The 18,550-nt window shown below is 41.0% G+C and overlaps 1 protein-coding gene across 1 annotated transcript in view; it reads right to left on the reverse strand.

Moving 5' to 3' along the window:
* The window catches only part of LOC111142881 (Janus kinase 1), a 125,120-nt gene that overhangs the window by 45,415 nt on the left and 61,155 nt on the right, over nucleotides 1–18,550 (reverse strand). Inside the window, exons 2-3 of the mRNA XM_022496274.1 lie at nucleotides 3,919–4,001; nucleotides 1,244–1,442 (exon numbers count right to left, since the gene is read on the reverse strand). Of these exons, the coding sequence (XP_022351982.1) occupies nucleotides 1,244–1,442; nucleotides 3,919–3,924 (205 nt within the window). The 5' untranslated portion in view covers nucleotides 3,925–4,001. The remainder of the gene's footprint in view (nucleotides 1–1,243; nucleotides 1,443–3,918; nucleotides 4,002–18,550) is intronic.

Here is an 18,550-nt window from a genome sequence, read left to right on the forward strand (position 1 = left end):
ATCTAGCCAAAACAACTTTAAAGATTAATGCATTTCCCCCCTCATAATTTACATAGCTCAGCTGATTTTATCTAATGTCGTGTTTAGTTAGTAAGGGCCTACTACACACTCTTCCCTGTAGCACCAACCTCTCCCCTTTTATTGGAACTCTGGTATTTAAAGCATTTGAGGCAGATATATAGATATAGATATAGATATATAAAGAAAAATGGGTTCCTAGACAAGCTGTATCACAAACTAGGTAAGTATTTCTTGAAATGTCTCCACTATCCCAATATAATGGTCCTGAGGGCTAAAGAGGATATATAAATGAAACACGGATAAGACCACTGGCCATCATCACTAGTCACATCATCATCATAAAATAGAGGTTTTGTTTTTTTTTTTTTTTTAGAAATAGCTTTATTAGGATATAATTTATATATTATAAAGCCTACCCATTTTAAGTATAAATTTCAGTGAATTTTAGTATATTTATAAACAGTTATACAACCATCACCACAATCCCAGTAGATCAGATCGTATATTTATGTTTCTATGATTTAACTTTACCAGTCATATACAAGGAGGTAGAAAAAAAGCTATGACTGATTCCAAGTTCAAAGGATAACAAAGAGGGCTTCATTTTGTTATTCAGTTTGGTTTCTCACCTTCTGAGGGCAACAGGCTAACTTAAGTAAGACAAGGTTCACATGGAGGGGAAAAAAAAAAGACCATGTTGTTCACAGCCTCACTGCCCTTTTTACAAGCTGGCATTCTGACCAAGCCACAAAGTGACACTCAGCTTCTCACTTCAAGTCAGAATCATGGGGGAGGAAGCAGATTAAAGTGGCGAAAGGAAGGATCACACTTTTCAGAAGAAGTTTTGAACAATCATTCAGATATTGAGAGATGCCATTACTGAGCCTGTAACTTTGTACTCCCTGTTTTTATTCATTTAGTGCTGATATGATTCCAGTTTCCTAGAGGTAGGGGAAATAAAAACTGAGCCTCCACAGCCGGCAAGCATCATTCCCTGGTATCCCAAAGTCATGAGTGACAGAGCAAGAACAAGGCATTTTACGATCAAGAAAGTGAAAAGTCAAACTCCCAGAATTAAAATCACTGGCCTACAGTCAAATGCAAGTAAGTGGCAGAGGCAGGGCAGAACCCACACAGCAGAGTTCGGGGCGGTGGGGGGGGCAGAGACACTGGGATGCACCTGCTGGACAGCGGAAATGTACCCCGGGCAACCTGTACTCACAGCATTCCTGCGCCGCCCTGATGCAGATCTCCTCCGCGGTGTACTCTCCGCTGCCCAGCCGGAGGGGCTCCCTATCAGAAAGATAGAAGAGCACTTCCACTCCTGGCTCAGGGGCCTCCAGATTCACCTCCGTCTTCTTGGAGCTCCTCATTTTAGCACAGAAAGCCATGGCATTGCAGTCCTCTTTTATATTTAGATACTGTAGTGGAAGGAAAAACAAGACCGTGTGGTCATTCTATGTGCTAAAAGTTCGAGTGGTGCAAGAGAACATCAGGAAGGGAATGGAAGCAGGCAGAACTACCTCTCAAGCAAGTTAAGTAACTCTCCCTGCACCTTCCCTCTCTGAAAATCAAACGCATCAGAACATATAAGAGGTGAAATGATCCACTCTAATTACACACATAATCCATTATGCATTCTAATTATGATTAGATCATGTTCTCAAAAATAAGAATAATTTTAGACACAGCCTAAATTTGTTTTCTCTATTGGCACACAAGTAGTAGTTGAAAAATGTGGCTCATTCTGGAACCACGGATGTTGATGCTGCAGCTAGCTCTACCAGAATCATTTCACTTCTGAATTGACCCATGCCACAGATCGAATGGTCTTTTAACTTTGTCTATCTCCCACTAACCAGGAAGCTCAGTGAGGGCATGAACCATGTCTTTTCTATCCTCATGCCCCCTGAGTCTAGCCCAGGGCTGGCTCTAAGATGGCACACACAAAGGGACTACCAATTCGGGCTCATGAGCCATATGGAAGTGTCTTGAAAATTAATGAACAGAGCCAGGTCCCTGTCACTCCACGGGCAAGTAGGAGGATGGGCAGCACTTTGTGACAGGAGAATGAGGGCTGGAAGCCTTGCTTTGAAGAGGTCAGAACTTGCTGGTGAGAAACTCGTAAATAAGTCATTCACCTCTGCTCCCCTCTAAAGGGAGGGTAACAAGGATCGAAGAGCCAGCCTCAGCTACTAGCCTTAGATGAGGCAGAAAGTAGGGGAACAAAGGAAAACCCTATACATTTTTTCTTCCCCTCACTCTGACACCAATCACCTACAAACTAACTTCCCTGACCCCACGTTTCTACTTTCCTTCTGCCTGCCAAGCCAACCTTCACTTGGCCCTCAAAGTAACATCTCTGTAACACATATCAGATTCTCCAAAGGCTTCCCATTAATCTACAAGTGCCATCTCAAACTCCTCACAGAGCCCCTCCATTCCTGCCAACTAGCTCCCCACCCCACCCCCCAACCTCATCTTCCATTACTCCTAGCCTCTGACTTCACACCTGAAACCAACAAAGCTGCCATTCATCGTTCTTGTCACTCCAGCTCCCTCCCCATCCTGTTTTTCACACCTTCCTGCCTTTGGTCATCCTGGTTTCTCTACAGGAATACCTCCCCACTTCATCCTCTTCATGGCAAGCTCCAATTTTCTTTAGAGCTCAGCTTGGACACTACCTCCTCCAAGAAGCACTTAGGAACCTCCATCCCATCCCCTAAGTTAGATGCCCTTTCCCAAGATCATCTCGCTGCACTAACCACACTGGGTTATGGCCATCTTATGCACATGTCTGTCTCTCTCAATCATATATGCTGGGAGTTTCTTAAGGGCAAGGACCATGTCACTCATCTAGTGACATCACAGGTATTCCCAGTACCTAGCACAGAACCTTACATTTAATAGGTACTTGCAGAATGGCCCAAGGAAGCTCCTCCAAACAAGACAAGTCAAAGAGTACGGACAACAGCCACAGGTCTTTTCACCAAACTCATGTGCTTGTTTATTAGCTGCCCTGGTGAGGCGAGATACTTACAGGAGAGACACGAATCGGATATGCCTCAATGCTACAACTGAGAGGCACTCAATTTTACTTGTTTCATCTTGAAAACCAGAATCTTCCAGAACACAGGCTGTAAGACTAGCTCATAACTTACCTTGAGGGTTCAGATGAACTGTCAAGGAAGAAAGTTTTTAAACCCAACACTGAGCTCCCAACTCCACCCCACAATGAAAAATAGACACGGAAAACAAAACAGCTGCAGTCTGCTTTATGTAAGATAAGCCTTTGTCATTGAGATCCTATAGAGGCGTGGCATGGGAAGAACTCAGAGATGGGGTTATATACCCTTTCACCCCAAGGAAATGATCAGGTAAGTATACAAATTATATATGTACAAGGTGTGGCACCACTTAAAATAAGAAAAACCACAACTGACAATGTTCAACAGGAGACAAACAAAACGAGAACAATCAACATAAAAGATTACTATACAGCTGTTTAAAAAGGTGAGATAAAGCTACATGAACCCACACAGGAAGACATACAGGACATACAGCAAAGTGAAAAAAGCATAATATGTATAATATGACCCTTTTGGTCATGCATATGGATAATATGGAAAAACATACAATAAACTGTTAAAGTGCTGAATGTCTAGGAAGGATTACAAGGGAAGTTTACCTTTTACTTTGGAATTCCTATACTTCCACATTCGGGATTTTTAAACCAGCACACTCAAATTTGGAAACAAACAAAAATTAAAATACCGATACTTTAAAAGTAAAGGATATAAGGGCGCATAGCCCTGTAAGTCCAAGATCAGTTTCATTTTTCTTTCTAAAAGCTATTTTCCTTTTGGCCCTTCTTTAAAAATATGCAAATGTATATACCTGCATTTATTCGGCTGTCCAAAGTCCTCCAAAAAGCAGACTGGATTTTCTTCTCTATTTTCCAAAGTCCGTTTAGAGCTGGGCTAAAAACAAGGATAAATAAATAAATCAGCTGCAGAGGTAATTGCATCAGAAAGTAAGAGGACACTTTTATTAAGGAAGCAGCCCAAACCATAAGTGGGCAGGAAAAAGCAGTTGGGAGGAAGAAGGAAAAAAAAATTGGTGAGGACACTGAGAGGACAGAGAAGCATCTCAGAAGATGATATTTTCACTGCTTCAAGAAAGGAAGCCAGGGACTTTGCTTCCTAGCATAGAGCGCCCTATCTAGTTTAAGTGAGGACCCTGTGCTTTTCCATCAACAACCTCCCTCCTGAGGCTGTGAACAATAGGACACCCAAAGATACACGCTTTTACTTCCCATATCCATTTCCTTTAGAATTACCCTCCCCCAACCTGGCCTCATTTTAATGGTGAAATATCATAGAATACGGTGAAAGGGGGAAGGCCTAGGAATAAATCTAATGAAAAATGCTTTTTGTTCACCTAATATTTTTTGAGCCATTCTTCCTTGAAAACTTAGGTAGCAACATAAAGATACCAGCTTGATTCTGTAGAATTAAAGTACCTGATCCCACCATCTTCATCACCAACCACCACCCTCCACCCCCCCGCCCAAAACACGCACACAGAACTCTTTTTTTTTTTTTTTTTTTTTTTTTTGACAGAGAGAGATCACAAGTAGGCAGAGAGGTAGGCAGAGAGAGAGAGAGGAGGAAGCAGGCTCCCTGCTGAGCAGAGAGCCCAATGCAGGACTCAATCCCAGGAACCTGAGATCATGACCTGAGCCGAAGACAGAGGCTTAACCCACTGAGCTACCCAGGCGCCCCCACAGAACTCTCCATTAACAACTCTCACAAATTTTTTAACAGTAGAATCAAATAATTTTTGCAACTAAGGAGTAACCACCCTTAGTGGTTTCCGAGTTGACAGATTACGGTCTGTTTTCTGTCGTTCATTCAATACATTTCATCAGAACTCTACATTGGGAAGTGCACAATCCCAAGCAGTACATGGCAGAAGTACAAAGGGGGCGAGGGAAAAGGAGATGAGTATGGGTAACCTCCAAGGCTGCAGGCCAGTATTCCCACAGGACCTTACGATCAAAGTGGGAGATGGCACAAATGAAAACATAAAAGCAATCTAAAATCAATCCTGTCACAATGTCATCTTCTGGAGGCCAGGAAGAGGATACAAGTATGAATTTTGATATGACAATTTCAACTTAGCTATTTTGACAGGGACAATGTTAACAAGAGTCAAAGAATAAATCCTTATACTCTCAGGTTTTAAAAATTTAATATAATCAATTATTTTAATTATGTGAACAGATACCCTGCCCTGCATCAAAAGAGCAATGTGAAATTAGCTACATGCTAATTAACACTTTGCTTCAGCTCAGAATCAGAGTTTCAAATGTCACATTTGGGAAATTCATTATTTTGAGCAGTTCTTCGTTGCCAGAAACTGACCTATATTAGGAGGCCACAATAAAGAAAAGGAACAATATGGTCCCTGCTTACATGGAGCTGACAGTCTACAGTGGAATCAAACAACAATGCACATAAAGGGGTAATTATACAGAGCTTAAAAGGCCATGATGGAAAAAGAGGGAGATATAATAAGAAGAGTGTCACCTAGTGCAGGACTCAAGAGCAAAGTAATACTGAGCTGAGATATAATGGATATCCAGGGAGGTGGGGAGAAAACAGTAAAGGATTAGCACGTGCAAAGGTCCTGTAGAGGGAAGGAGCTAGTCTCATCTCTCCTGCTTCATAAATGGGAAAAACTCTCCAATACTCTTTTTCACCTGGGCAAAGCACAGCACTATTGGTTCATCAGCAGTATTTGCTAACAACATGTCTGGGACCTCTCTGAGTATTCCTGGAAGCATGCTATTATATGCTACTGCCACGGAGGAATGAAAATGGACCAGATGGACTCCATGCTCTAAAGCATTAAGAAGTCTGCTCCGGGCGCCTGGGTGGCTCAGTGGGTTAAGCCGCTGCCTTCGGCTCAGGTCATGATCTCAGGGTCCTGGGACAGAGTCCCACATTGGGTTCTCTGCTCCACAGAGATCCTGCTTCCCTCTCTCTCTCTCTGCCTGCCTCTCCATCTACTTGTGATCTCTGTCAAATAAATAAATAAAATCTTTAAAAAAAAAAAAAAAAAGAAGTCTGCTCCAGGGGCACCGGGGTGGCTCAGTGGGTTAAGCCTCTGCCTTTGAGCGGCGCTGCTCTCTGCTCGGCAGGGAGCCTACTTCCCCCCTCTCTCTCTGCCTGCCTCTCTGCCTACTTGAGATCTCTCTATCAAATAAATAAATAAAATCTAAAAAAAAAAGCCTGCCCCAAATCAGGAAAGGGACACATACTCAAAGCTTTTCAGATCAGGAAGAGAGCTATAGGTTCCACCAGCCCCCAGCTCTTTAACAAAGACTACAGCATAAATCCTTTTATAACTCACAAAGGATTTTAAAATGCACCATCAGATTACATATTATAACTTGAACTCAAAAGTCACAGGGTTGTTCTGAGCCTCTTCTAAGATTTGAGAGTCAGCCAAAAATTACCAAGGTTTTTCTAGAACTAGGATTATATGAAAACCTATAGTAAAGGAGAGTTTGCTTTTTCCATTAGCCTTCTCTACTGCAAGCCACACTATATTGAAATCAGAGAGTACTTAATTTTCAGACTGACCTCCAGTATTACTGGACAGGACAATAAAATGGTATTGATTTGTGGCACTAGCCTAGAGATTAAACCCTTAAGGAAAACAGGATCAGTAACAGAATTTCTAGATAATACACATTAACTATGATGTTTTTATATGCTGATTCAATAACAAAATCTCTGCTCTCAAAAAACTGATACTCTAATGATAAAAATGTAAAAACACCCATAAAGCACTTAAAAGACATGCTAGACACCGTTCTCAGTACTTAAATCTAAAATTGCTGATCCACTTTATCTGAAATGACACCTGTCCTCATTCAGGATGAGAAGTTTTTTGCTGCTACAGACTGTGCAAAAGCTTCCCTCAAATAACATCTCTTTCCACATAAAGCAAGCAAGATGCTCTCTATTTATTTTAAGAACAGGTAGGAAAGAGCAAGATCAGTTTATAAATATGCTGGATAATTCCAAGAAATCAATTTAAGTTTCTTGTTACAGATACAAAAAGAAAATCTTTAATGCTAAAAAAACTGACCAGAAGGAATCGCAAGATACCCTTTAAGAATAGTAAGATTCATTGGGTCCCATTCCCAAAGCAAAGAAGCTCAGAAAACGGGAAGAATAAGAGTGAGTAATCAAAAGCTCTTTGATAACAGCAGTGAGTTCTTCCACACTAATTTACTTACAAAATTTCAAGTTTTTGAAAAAATTGCTTTTCTTTCTATGATCAGAGGACTGCTTTCCTGGTCTTATAGATGTTACTTTTCATTAAAAGGGGGGGGCAGGGAAATTTTGTGGGGTCTCACAATTCTTTGATTTACAAAGTCTCATACAGGAGACAAGTATATCTGATACTTCCTGAATGAGGAAGAACTAACAGAAACAAAACACAACTCTGTGGGTCTGAACAGGGCTTGGCTACAACAGAGGAATTTTACAACTATTTTCCAAGATGTTAAACTCCTAGAAATCTATTAGTCTGAAGACAAAGAAACCCTCTTACACTGTCAAGGACATCTTTTGAAATACAGGTATCTGTGTAAGGGAAGAATATACAATTAAACTTTGAATAGTGAAGAGACATAGAAATAGACCATGTTAATATTCATAAGTATGATCAAAATAGGATGGCTTTTGGCCAAAGGCCACTGTCAGATTTACATGATAAAAACAGACTGGATGATGGTTAAAATCAATGACAAGAGTCAGACTACAACACTTTGGGTATCTGATTGTTTTTACTAAAACACACACAGTGAGTCACTATATGTATACCTTAAAGGAATCAAAGCTTTTGGTTTGGAAGTAGAAAATACAAAAGTTGAAAGTTAAAGTATGAACCTAGAAAAATTGAAAAGAAAAATATGTAATTTAGAAATATTTCCTGAAATCACCTGCCTAAAAAATTTTAAGACTAAATTTCTTAGACCTTAAAAAACTATTTCAGCAGGCACAGCCCTAAGGTCAGGGAGGAAACCTAACATAACAATTCAAGCTCCAAGAGGGCAGGGACTTTTGTCTCTTTTGTTTAGTGCTGGTCACCAGCACATATTAGGTAATCAATAAGTAATCAAATACAGTTGAATCTTGAACAACACAAAGGTTAGGCACACTTGCTCCCACACCATCAAAAATCAGCATATAACTTTTTATTCCCCCCTCCAATTTAACTACCAATAGCCTACTGTTGACTGGAAGCCTTACCAATAACACAGATAGTCAATTAACACATATTTGTATGTTTTATATATTAACATACTGTATTAGTATAATAAAGTCAACTAGAGAAGAAAATGTTATCAAGAAAATCGTAAGGGAGGGGTGCTCAGGTGGCTCAGTTGTTAAGCATCTGCCTTTGGCTCAGGTCATGATCCTAGGGTCCTGGGATGGAGCCCCACAGCCAGCTCCCTGCTCAGCAGGAAGCCTGCTTCTCTCTCTCCCACTCCCCCTGCTTGTGTTCCCTCCCTCGCTGTGTTTATCAAATAATAAAATTTAAAAAAAAATTAATTTAAATGGAAAATCATAAGGGAAAGAAAATACATTTATTTATAGCACTGTACTATATGTTTTTTTTAATATATATAAGTGGATCCATGCAATTCAAACTTCTGTTATTTAAAGATCAACTGCAGTTGTTAAAGGAAAGATGAAGGTAACAAAGTAAGCAACATTACTGAGCTGATACACAACTAGCAAGTGTGCCCCTGGACAAATCATTTTAATCTCTGAGCCTTAGTTTCCTGATCCCTCAACCTGAGAGGAAACATCCTGCCTAAAGGATCAGAAAGATCTTTCAAAAAGTTTTCATCGAGCTCCTACAATGCCTTTTTCAAACAGGGCTGTTGATGTGGAAGTGCCCAGAAAGGTGTTAAGTGCTAAAGCAATATATTGTAGGCTTCGTGGCAAAGGCCTTAGGCTGTGAGCCTGTTTGAAGAACAAAAGAATACACAGGGATTCAGAACAAAAGCCTGGCCATAAATGAAGTTCCACTTCATAAATCTGGCAGGGCAGTGAAGAGAGTGAGCCATCCTGAGCGAGGTGTGAATCCTGCCTTCCCCACCTACTAGCTCCTGTCATCTTCAGCAAGCTACTTAACATCCGAAACCTCCATGTTCTTGGTTATAAAAGGGAGGGGGCTAAAAATGGCATTTATCTCACAGAGCTGTTAAGGGTTAAGTGAGTTAATGCAAATAAAGTGCCTAATGCAGAGCTTACCAGGCAGCAAGCATTCACATTCTGGCCCTAACTTCTGTTAAACGGATTACATCTTGATGGAACACAGTTTCAATCAAGGAGAGGAAATTCCAGTCTATACAGAGCACCAGCAACATCTCATGAGAGGAGCTGGGCACTTTCCACTTAATTCTCATAAGAAGCGGGGGAGGTTTGAGGCCATTCAGTGGGAGTGCGGGAAGTCAAACACAGGACTCCTGATTCCAAGGACCGCTCTTTCCTCTGAGGGCAAAAGCTGCTTTAAAATGCCCCCCATCACCTACATCACTGTCTTCTCTGACTTTTTAGTATTTCTCACAGCCTAACATCCACGTAGGAGACTAAACTCATTCCAAGGCTTTCCCTCCAGAGACTGAAAGAACTGTCATTTATTTAACAGATTTTTTTTTTAAAGATTTTATTTATTTATTTGACAGAGAGATGGAGAGCACAAGTAGGCAAAGCGGCAGGCAGAGGGAAAGGAAGGATCAGACTCCCTGCTGAGGAGGGAGCCTGATGCAGGATTCAGTTCCAGGACCCTGGGATCATGACCTGAACTGAAGGCAGACACTTAACTGAGCCACCCAGGCACCCCAACAGCTGTCATTAAAAAAAAAAAAAAAATCGAAGCACCCAGGCGCAGCCCACGTGCACACGGACCCTCCTGGAGGCCTAAGACATGCACCAGGCTAGAAAGAAAGAAAGCATCTCTGCTTCCCTTCCAGTCTCCTCACTAGGGACTCTGCTCCCACGGGAACTCTGGAAGTGACTTGTGTCAGTTGCTCCCAATACCCCCTGCCTTGCTGAGACCCAGAGTAAGTGCTCTGATGAAAGCATCACAAGACACTGTGCAGAGTGGATGGATTCCAGCCAAAAGGACGACATAATCTAAATACAAAAACTGCTATTTTTTCCTGTCAGCAAGTCAGAATTATAGCTTTTCTATATGCCATTCCTGCCACACAGAATAACTCACTTCTAACTATAGCAGCAATTCCAGGAATACCCGAGAACGGTAAGTGCTGCTTCATTTACAATAAACTTCTAGGGATGATCAAACAATCAATGCCAACTCAATGGGTCAGGGCTCTCTGCACGGCTCCCAATGAGCCTGCTTACCCTGACAGACAATTTCTGATCAAAGTAAATAGAGTACTCTGCCTAATTAAAGTCAATAAGTATTTTCCTAAAAGCCACATTGTATCAAGATGCTTTGCTACTTTTCTTTTCTTCTTTTACCACTAATACATCTATAATGTCACTAGAGAACACAGAATATAGGGGTCAGGAATATGGTGGCAGGAGACACTCCAAACACGGTAGGGAGAATGACCTGTCTTCACCTTACGTGCTTTTCAATCATTCATCCCTAAAATACATATTAAGCACTTGTGCCATCACAATAAAACCTTACATTTGCACCGTACTTTATAGCTTAAAAGGGCTTTCACATCTATAACCACATTTGAGTCTCACGGCCCCTTTCACAGATGAGAAGATTCAGGTTCAGACATTCCCACAGTCAAGTAGCCAGTGAGTGGCAAGACGGGGCTCAAAAACATTTCTCGGCCTCTGGCTTCACTGCCTTTTCTCACTTTGCCCCATTTCCTTGGTCAAGGCACAGGGCTTTGGCAGAATCTAAAGAAGCATCACGATTAAAACTGAACCCACCAAAACCTTGCCATCCATTAACAGCTGGCAAGATAAACAGATCCATGGCAGACCTCCAGAGAGCGGTTGTGGGGGGATGCGGACAGGCAGTAGGAAGAGCAGAAGTCAGTAAGAGAGGGCTGTGCAGTGATCAGGGAGAGTGGAATCGGTTTCCAGCTTTGACGAAGACAGAAGATTTTAAAAGACAGAAAGGAAGGGTGTGGCTGTTCTGGAAAAGAGCCAGGCAAAAAGAAAATCACAGGGATGGGTGTATAAGAACGAGGGACCATGTAGGAAAGAGGTAGGAATCATGGAAAGGTGAGGGAGGGTCCGAATGAGGACAGGGTCTGTGCGCCGGCTTCCTCCTGCGGGCAACAAGAGAAACCACCCGTAGGAGCCCTGGTTCCAGCCTGGTTCTGCCAGGACCTGCCCGGTCTGAAGCAAGCCTCCGAAGCTTCCTGAGCTGAAATACTGTGTAATAAAAAAAAATACAAGATGACCTCCAAGGTTCCTTAAAGAATAGGAGGTCTGAAACCATATTATGCCACACCTTAATACAGCTAATTTTTCATTAATTTGTATTTCCAAGATGACATGCTTCAACTTCTTGCTGATGATGCATCTGACAAAGTTTGAGGGTGACTGTAATTTAATAGAATACACAGGAAACACGGAATCCCCCCACCCTTTGCTAACTTTTACTAACTTACTTGTGTGTCTATTGCAATATTAACCTACCCCTTCTCTTTGTTATGTATTAAGCTGTTTTAGGGCAAAAACCAATCTAACATTTTTCCTGTAATTCTTTAACCACTTAGGGTTCTTGGGTGCAAACAACAGAAACCAGTTCCACTCACTTTAGGATAAAAATGAATTAAGAGAAAGCTATAAGAACACAGGAATAGTCTTATCAGGACACCATTCTAGCATGGCTACCACTGGTCCCTAGCCATTACCACAACTGGACTCCTGGCTCTGCTGCTTCCCTGAACGATCTCAAGCCCCCACTACATGTGCACACCATTCCCTCCAGATTCAAAGCCCTGTGACACGGGGATCCAAGAGGCTGCACTGAGTTCACCCAGTCATGTGTCTGCAATTTCCTTCAGCTTCCACAGCAACAACACATGATCACTCTAGAAATGAAGGGAGTTCAGAGCTAGACAAATGGCAAATGTCCAGTCCAGTCTATAGTCTCAATGAACTCAGCTATTACCTCAAAAGATAGGTGAAGTTAGGGGAGAAAAATAAGAAATCTCAAGAAAAATGGTCCCCTATACCTCTCCTCAACCAAAAAACTATGATCAGTTTTTATGCTTAGCATTGAAACAGTCTGCCGACCAAGTCTCCAATCTTAAACTGCAGGCAGAGCTCTTCAGTGGACCATATTTGTACAACGAGTAATGCACTCTGTCCTCATCAAGGCAGCAGACTTGACCACTAGGTCAACACTCAGAGCACTGAGCCACCGCTCATTCACCTGTCTGGTCTGTCCCAGCTCAGCTGAGAATCTAGTAAGGGTTAGTTAGTTATACATCACTATCTGAGATCCTGTGCCGACAGCCACACTTTACAACATCTTTCCAAACCTTTTTGACTATGAGCCACAGTAAAAAATATATTTTATAATATATTTGTGTATATGTGTGTGACAAAAAATCAGTTTCACAGAAAGATAGACTTACTATACGCAATTCATTCCATTTTCTATTCTATACTATTTCCTTCTATTCAATACATTTTTAAAATGCTAAACAAGTCCCTCAAAACAGATTTCACAGTCCAATAATGAATAACAAACTAGTTTGAAAAACACTGGTTTAAAGGATTCTACAAGATTACCAACAATATTTACTTTTTAGTCACTGTTTATATTCTTTTTTTAAAAAGATTTATTTGAGAGCGAGCGAGCGAGGGAGAGAGAGAACGCATGTGCACAAGGGGAGGGCCCCGAGGGGAAAAGAAAGAGAGAACCCTCAGCAGACTCCCCATTGAGTGTGGAGCCTGATGTGAGGCTCAATCCCAGGACCCTGAGATCATGACTGAATTGAAATCAAGAGTTTATATTCAATGTGCCTACCTTCCTCAGCTGAACATAAAACATTGAAATGTATTTCATCTGAAATTCCTGACTCCCAGAGGATCGTTTCTCTTTTCCCACAGTATACAGAATATCCCAAACAGCCACACTGAGATCCACTGTACAAAGCTACACTCATAATCTTTGTTTCAAGATATAGTTTCTTCTCCCAGAAAGCTCTTTAGTTGGTTACCTTCAAAATCTATATAATGATGCCACAGATTGAGAAAACACAGAAACTATAACCACAGAGCACAGAAGATCTATGCTTTAAATTTTGCCAATAACCACTATTCTTAAGACCCACAATTTATTCATAAGCCCACGATTTATTCCCATAGTCCCCAGTTTCAAATTTTACAATCACAATAAAGTTGATGCTTTGTAGGAACCTAAAGAATTCAAAATCCACTGTTTACTTCTCATCTATGCAAAATTTTCCATATATTTCATGTAGATAACCATTATGAATGGACAGAAGGGCTCAGTGTATGGCCACCAATGGGAATTTTTGGGGAGTGGGAGTTATGCAGGTCTTGAAGGTTTAGATGACAGGTGGCGTATACCATGGATTCGATTAGGAGTCCTTTGTATCAACTTTAATTATATTTCTCTACCAGTGAACTGAAAAAGGTAAATAAATACAGCTACCTTTTCTCAAGATAAATCCTCACTTTACAATCTGCAAACCTCGATGAAACACTTTTTTGTACCCCTTGTCCCAAACACATCCATAGCCTGATTGTATCCATAATTCTTTTACCAAATAGCCTTTGTCTAGCAGACAACACTTGAATTTAAGCAAACTGTCACCCATCTCAATGCAAACTATTCAGTGGCAATACCTGGTAATCATTACCTTTTTTTTTTTTAAGACTTGTTTTTTTGGACGCCTGGGTGGCTCAGTTGGTTGGGCATCTGCCTTTGGCTCAAGTCATTATCCCAGGGGATCCTGGGATCCAGTCGTATGTCAGGCTCCCTGCTAAGCGGGGAGTCTGCTTCTCCCTCTACCCCTCCTCCTGCCTGTGCTTGTGCTGATGCTTGCTCTCTCTCAAAAATAAATGAAATCTTTAAAAAATAGTAATTTAAAAGATTTATTTATTTGAGAGACAGACAGAGAGCATGAGCACGGGCAGGCGCAAAGGGAAAGAATGCCCAGCAGATTCCCCATTGAGCCCAGAGCCTGACAGGGGTCTTGACCCCACAACCCTGAGATCATGACCCCAGCTGAAATCAAGAGTCAAAAGCCTAACCAAGGTACCCAGGCACCCCCATTCATTACAATTATTTTCCTGCTGAAAAGCAGAAAGGAAATAAACGGGTAAGGGAATAAATATGTAGAAAGACAGGAGGGGAGGATACTTTGCTAAAACTATTGTAGAGATAAATATTATGGTAGGATTTGACAACTGATTGGACTTAATAGAAAAATATAAACATAATAACAACTACGAGGAATAACACTCCCTGACCTCATTCATGAAGTCATTATAAACAAAACTCATCATGAAAGCCTATGATACACAGCTATGTTGGAAGAAAAGATTTATCATCAAAGAAGAATTAGCAACCCAAGAATGTGACATTCATGCCAAAAGAGCATGTTCAGAGAAGGTGTGAGGTGGGGGCTGGTGCAGTTAGTCCAATCCAGAAGGCTTCATGGAAAACTAGCATGTGGAGTTGAACATTTAAGTCAAGAAGACCTGAACCCAAACAGTGGCTCTGCCATTTAGTACCTGGGTTCAAGTTACTTTTTAATTTTCTGTGATTGTTTTCTCATCTGAAAATAACAATAAGAGTAATTATTTTTCAGGATTGTTTTAAACTCTGTGAGCAGGGTACCTGGTTGGCTCAGGCGATTAAATGTCTGCCTTCAGCTCAGGTCATGATTTCAGGGTCCTGGGACCAACCCTGCATCGGGGTCTCTGCTCAGCGGCGAGTCTGCTTCTCCCTCTCCCTCTATGATGTCTCTCTCTCAAATAAATAAAATCTTAAAAAAAACAAAAACAAAAACAAAAAAAAACCTCTGTGAGAAATAATATACATAGGTCTCGTGGAACAACTGGCTCACAGTAGCCACGTAACAGTATGATAGATATGGAGGAGGTAGGATTTGAACCAGGCCTTTCAGGATGGGGAAGATACAAACAGGATGAGAATGGGAGCTGGCTAAGGAAACATGAAGCAACATCAAAAGAGGGAAAGGGGGAGTCCCTCTTGGGAGAGTAAACAGACTGTCTGTGTAGAACAGAAAAGAAATGAGGAAAGGAAGAAAGCAGAGGTCAATTTACAGTGGACCACAAATGCCACCTAAAGAGTGTGGACTTTCCTCTGAGGAGACAATGCCCAAGAAGAAACTCAAATCCCCAGACTCAGATGAATTCCTCTGAAGCAAGAAAGTCCCCTGGTTTGTGAATGTGTGTTCTGTGGGGGTGGGGTGGGGTCTCAGACACAAAGAGTGATAAAAAAGGGCACAGGGACACCTGAAATTCATTGCGGAAAAGTAATACCCTTGTTTTAAACTACTTGAAATGAATCATGGATATATAGGACTGGACACTGAGACTCCAGGTCCCTCTTCCCTCAGTGTGAACATCCAGGACAATAAAAATTGACTGACAAAATAGCCCCAAATACTGCTACTGGTAAGAGCTAGTTTGAATATTCATTTGGGAGATCCATGCTTTAACATCATATCTTACTACAGGCACACGCATGCAACTTTAAAAAAAAGAGAGAGAGAGAGAGAAGCTAGACGTTTTCTTCTGCGAATTACACTGTGAATGAGTCAGAAAAAACTTTCCCATTGCTTGTGTCCTCACCGCTGAAGTGCCTGGCTGGGACATTTACTAACAGCACCGGGGAAATCAACATTCTGCTGTGGTGATTCACCCTCCTCCACCATAGAGTCCAAGGGAGGAGTTCATAGGGCTACCCTTGGGAGTCACTCTGAATTATTTTTGTAACATCTTGTCCTTGGATAAAAGGGAACACAGTGTCAGAAATAGGAGGCCAGGAGGTCATCTATTACTCAGTGGAGTTGTTTACTCAGCCCTGTTTTCCTATTATCCAGAATTCAGCGTTTTGGATAATGACAAACAAGGTACCCATGTTTCCACAGAGCTAAATATAGAATTCACAAAAACCATGTTGGATGGAAATTAATCTGGCTTTGATAATTCAGAAGAACATATCGGACTGACCTTCCAAGGCCTCAGAATCATGATTTTGACCAATTTTCATTTCACAAAACTATGAGGGGTGGAATAGGGTGGGGGGAATCCAGTTAGTGGAATCTGCATAGACAAGGTTCCTTGTACTATCAATCCATTTAAACAGATGGTCTTCTTGAGCTTGCATGAATGCTTTCTCAGTGCACAGAACTCTGATGTGCGTCCAGCCAGATGTTCCCTGAACGTTTCTGGCCTTGACCAAAGAAATGACATTATTACAGACATTATTACACCTGTACACATAGCTATTAAGTAGTAGAAATGCAGCACAAACCAGTCCTAAGATGCCAAATGTCATGAATCATACATGGCACGAAAATAAATACTAATGAAGGAATCTCTGACTTTTTAGCCTTTCTCCCAATGAATGCAAAAAAGCAAAGCTGGCCTAACTGTTCATAACCATTAACTAATCTACATCAATATAAAATCAATAAACACACGAGCAATAAATACAATTATATACTTTTTACAGCTTACAAAGCATCTTCCATACATGATCTCCATTAATCCTCACAATAATTTTAAATATCATTCCTCTTATTTTACTCATAAGCAAACTAAGGCCTACTGATACTAAGTTACTCATCAAAGGTCTAAAGAAAAAATGACAAATGATCATGGTGAAAAGGTCAAATTTTACCAATCATCAAAATAATAGGATGCCATTTTTTAATTCATCTGATAAGTAAAGGTCATGTAGTTGTTTTTAAATGCAAATTCAAGCCTGGATTAAGGAGAGGTATAAATTACTGTCATGTTCAAACTATAAAAGTTATTTAGACTTATATTAATAAAAATATATATTCAATAATACAGACAGCTATCACTGAAAAGCAGAAGTTTCTCTCCCTATTTCCCAGAGACAACTACTATTCAGTTTTTGGTGCAAACTTCTTTGAAGACAATTGGACCCCACATGTCAATCTGTATTTAAAAATCCTCATGTTTGGGGCACCCGGGTGGCTCAGTGGGTTAAAGCCTCTGCCTTCGGTTCAGGTCATGATCCCAGGGTCCCGGGATCAAGCCCCGCATCCGGCTCTCTGCTCAGCAGGGAACCTGCTTCCTCCTCTCTCCCTCTTTGCCTGCCTCTCTGCCTACTTGTGATCTCTGTCAAATAAATAAATAAAAATCTTTAAAAAAATGTTTAAAAAAAAATCCTCATGTTTTGATTCAGCAACCCCACAATATATTAATGAAAAAAGCAGGTTACATAACAGCATATAAAGGATAGTCCCAGTTATGTTGCAGAGATACATGCATATAACCCTAGAGAGAGAAAAAAAGATGGAGGATAGGAAGGACACAATAAGAACATAATAATAAAAATAAATAATAAATAAATAAAAGCAGATAAGAGCATGGGAAAAAATTATCTCTTAACAGTGATTATTTCAGGTGCTGTGGATTGAAGATGAATTCATTTTGCATGTTTTTTAAGATTTTTCCAAGTATTCTATGACAACTACATGTTACTACTCAAATTGGGGCTGGGGGGGGGCTAATTCCCCCAGGTTACACAGAGAGTTGGGGGTTGAGACTGGGATTCAGGAGAGCTGATTCATAGTCTACTATTTAGGCCATCATATCAATATGTCACTCTGCCTGCTGTAATTTTAAAACAGTTCAGAAATTACTAACGAATAAAAGCAATTAAGAGATGTGACAAAGCAAAATGTAATTATTGGCTAATGAGTAACAGAGATACTATGATTTCAGAGGAGAAAGAGCACGGAATGATTCCACAGGCCTCATAAGTCAGAGAACGGGACAGGTAAAGAGAAATGAGCTCCATTCCAGGTGAAAATAAAGGTGTGATCCCAGGCAGGACATAGAAAATCAGCAAGCCTCCAGTGGGGGCAGTTGGCAGAAGACTCCTCCACATTCATGCAGAGAGGCAGAGATAAGACTGGGGAGGTATGCTGAGATCAGACTGAGATGGATGGGACAACAGTGCAGTGGACAGAGGTCCTGGGACTCACAGGCTGCTTACACGTCCAACTGGTAAGCCCCAATCATTGTTAACTGCTTTGTCTTCCTCCACTTCTCTGCATCATTCTGTGATTTCTTTCTCAAATTAGGGCAACAGTCTCCTGAAAAGTTCCTGCCATCCTTCTCATTTCCTCTATTCCTATCTCCACAATGTAGCCAGTCATATTTCTAAACTGCAAATCTAAAAACCTTATGCTTCCTCTTTCCTACTCTCTTAGGGAAGACAGCCTTCGAGG

This window comes from Enhydra lutris, unplaced genomic scaffold (assembly GCF_002288905.1).
Source record: "Enhydra lutris kenyoni isolate GAN:26980312 unplaced genomic scaffold, ASM228890v2 scaffoldscaffold9, whole genome shotgun sequence".
Classification (NCBI taxonomy): domain Eukaryota; kingdom Metazoa; phylum Chordata; class Mammalia; order Carnivora; family Mustelidae; genus Enhydra; species Enhydra lutris.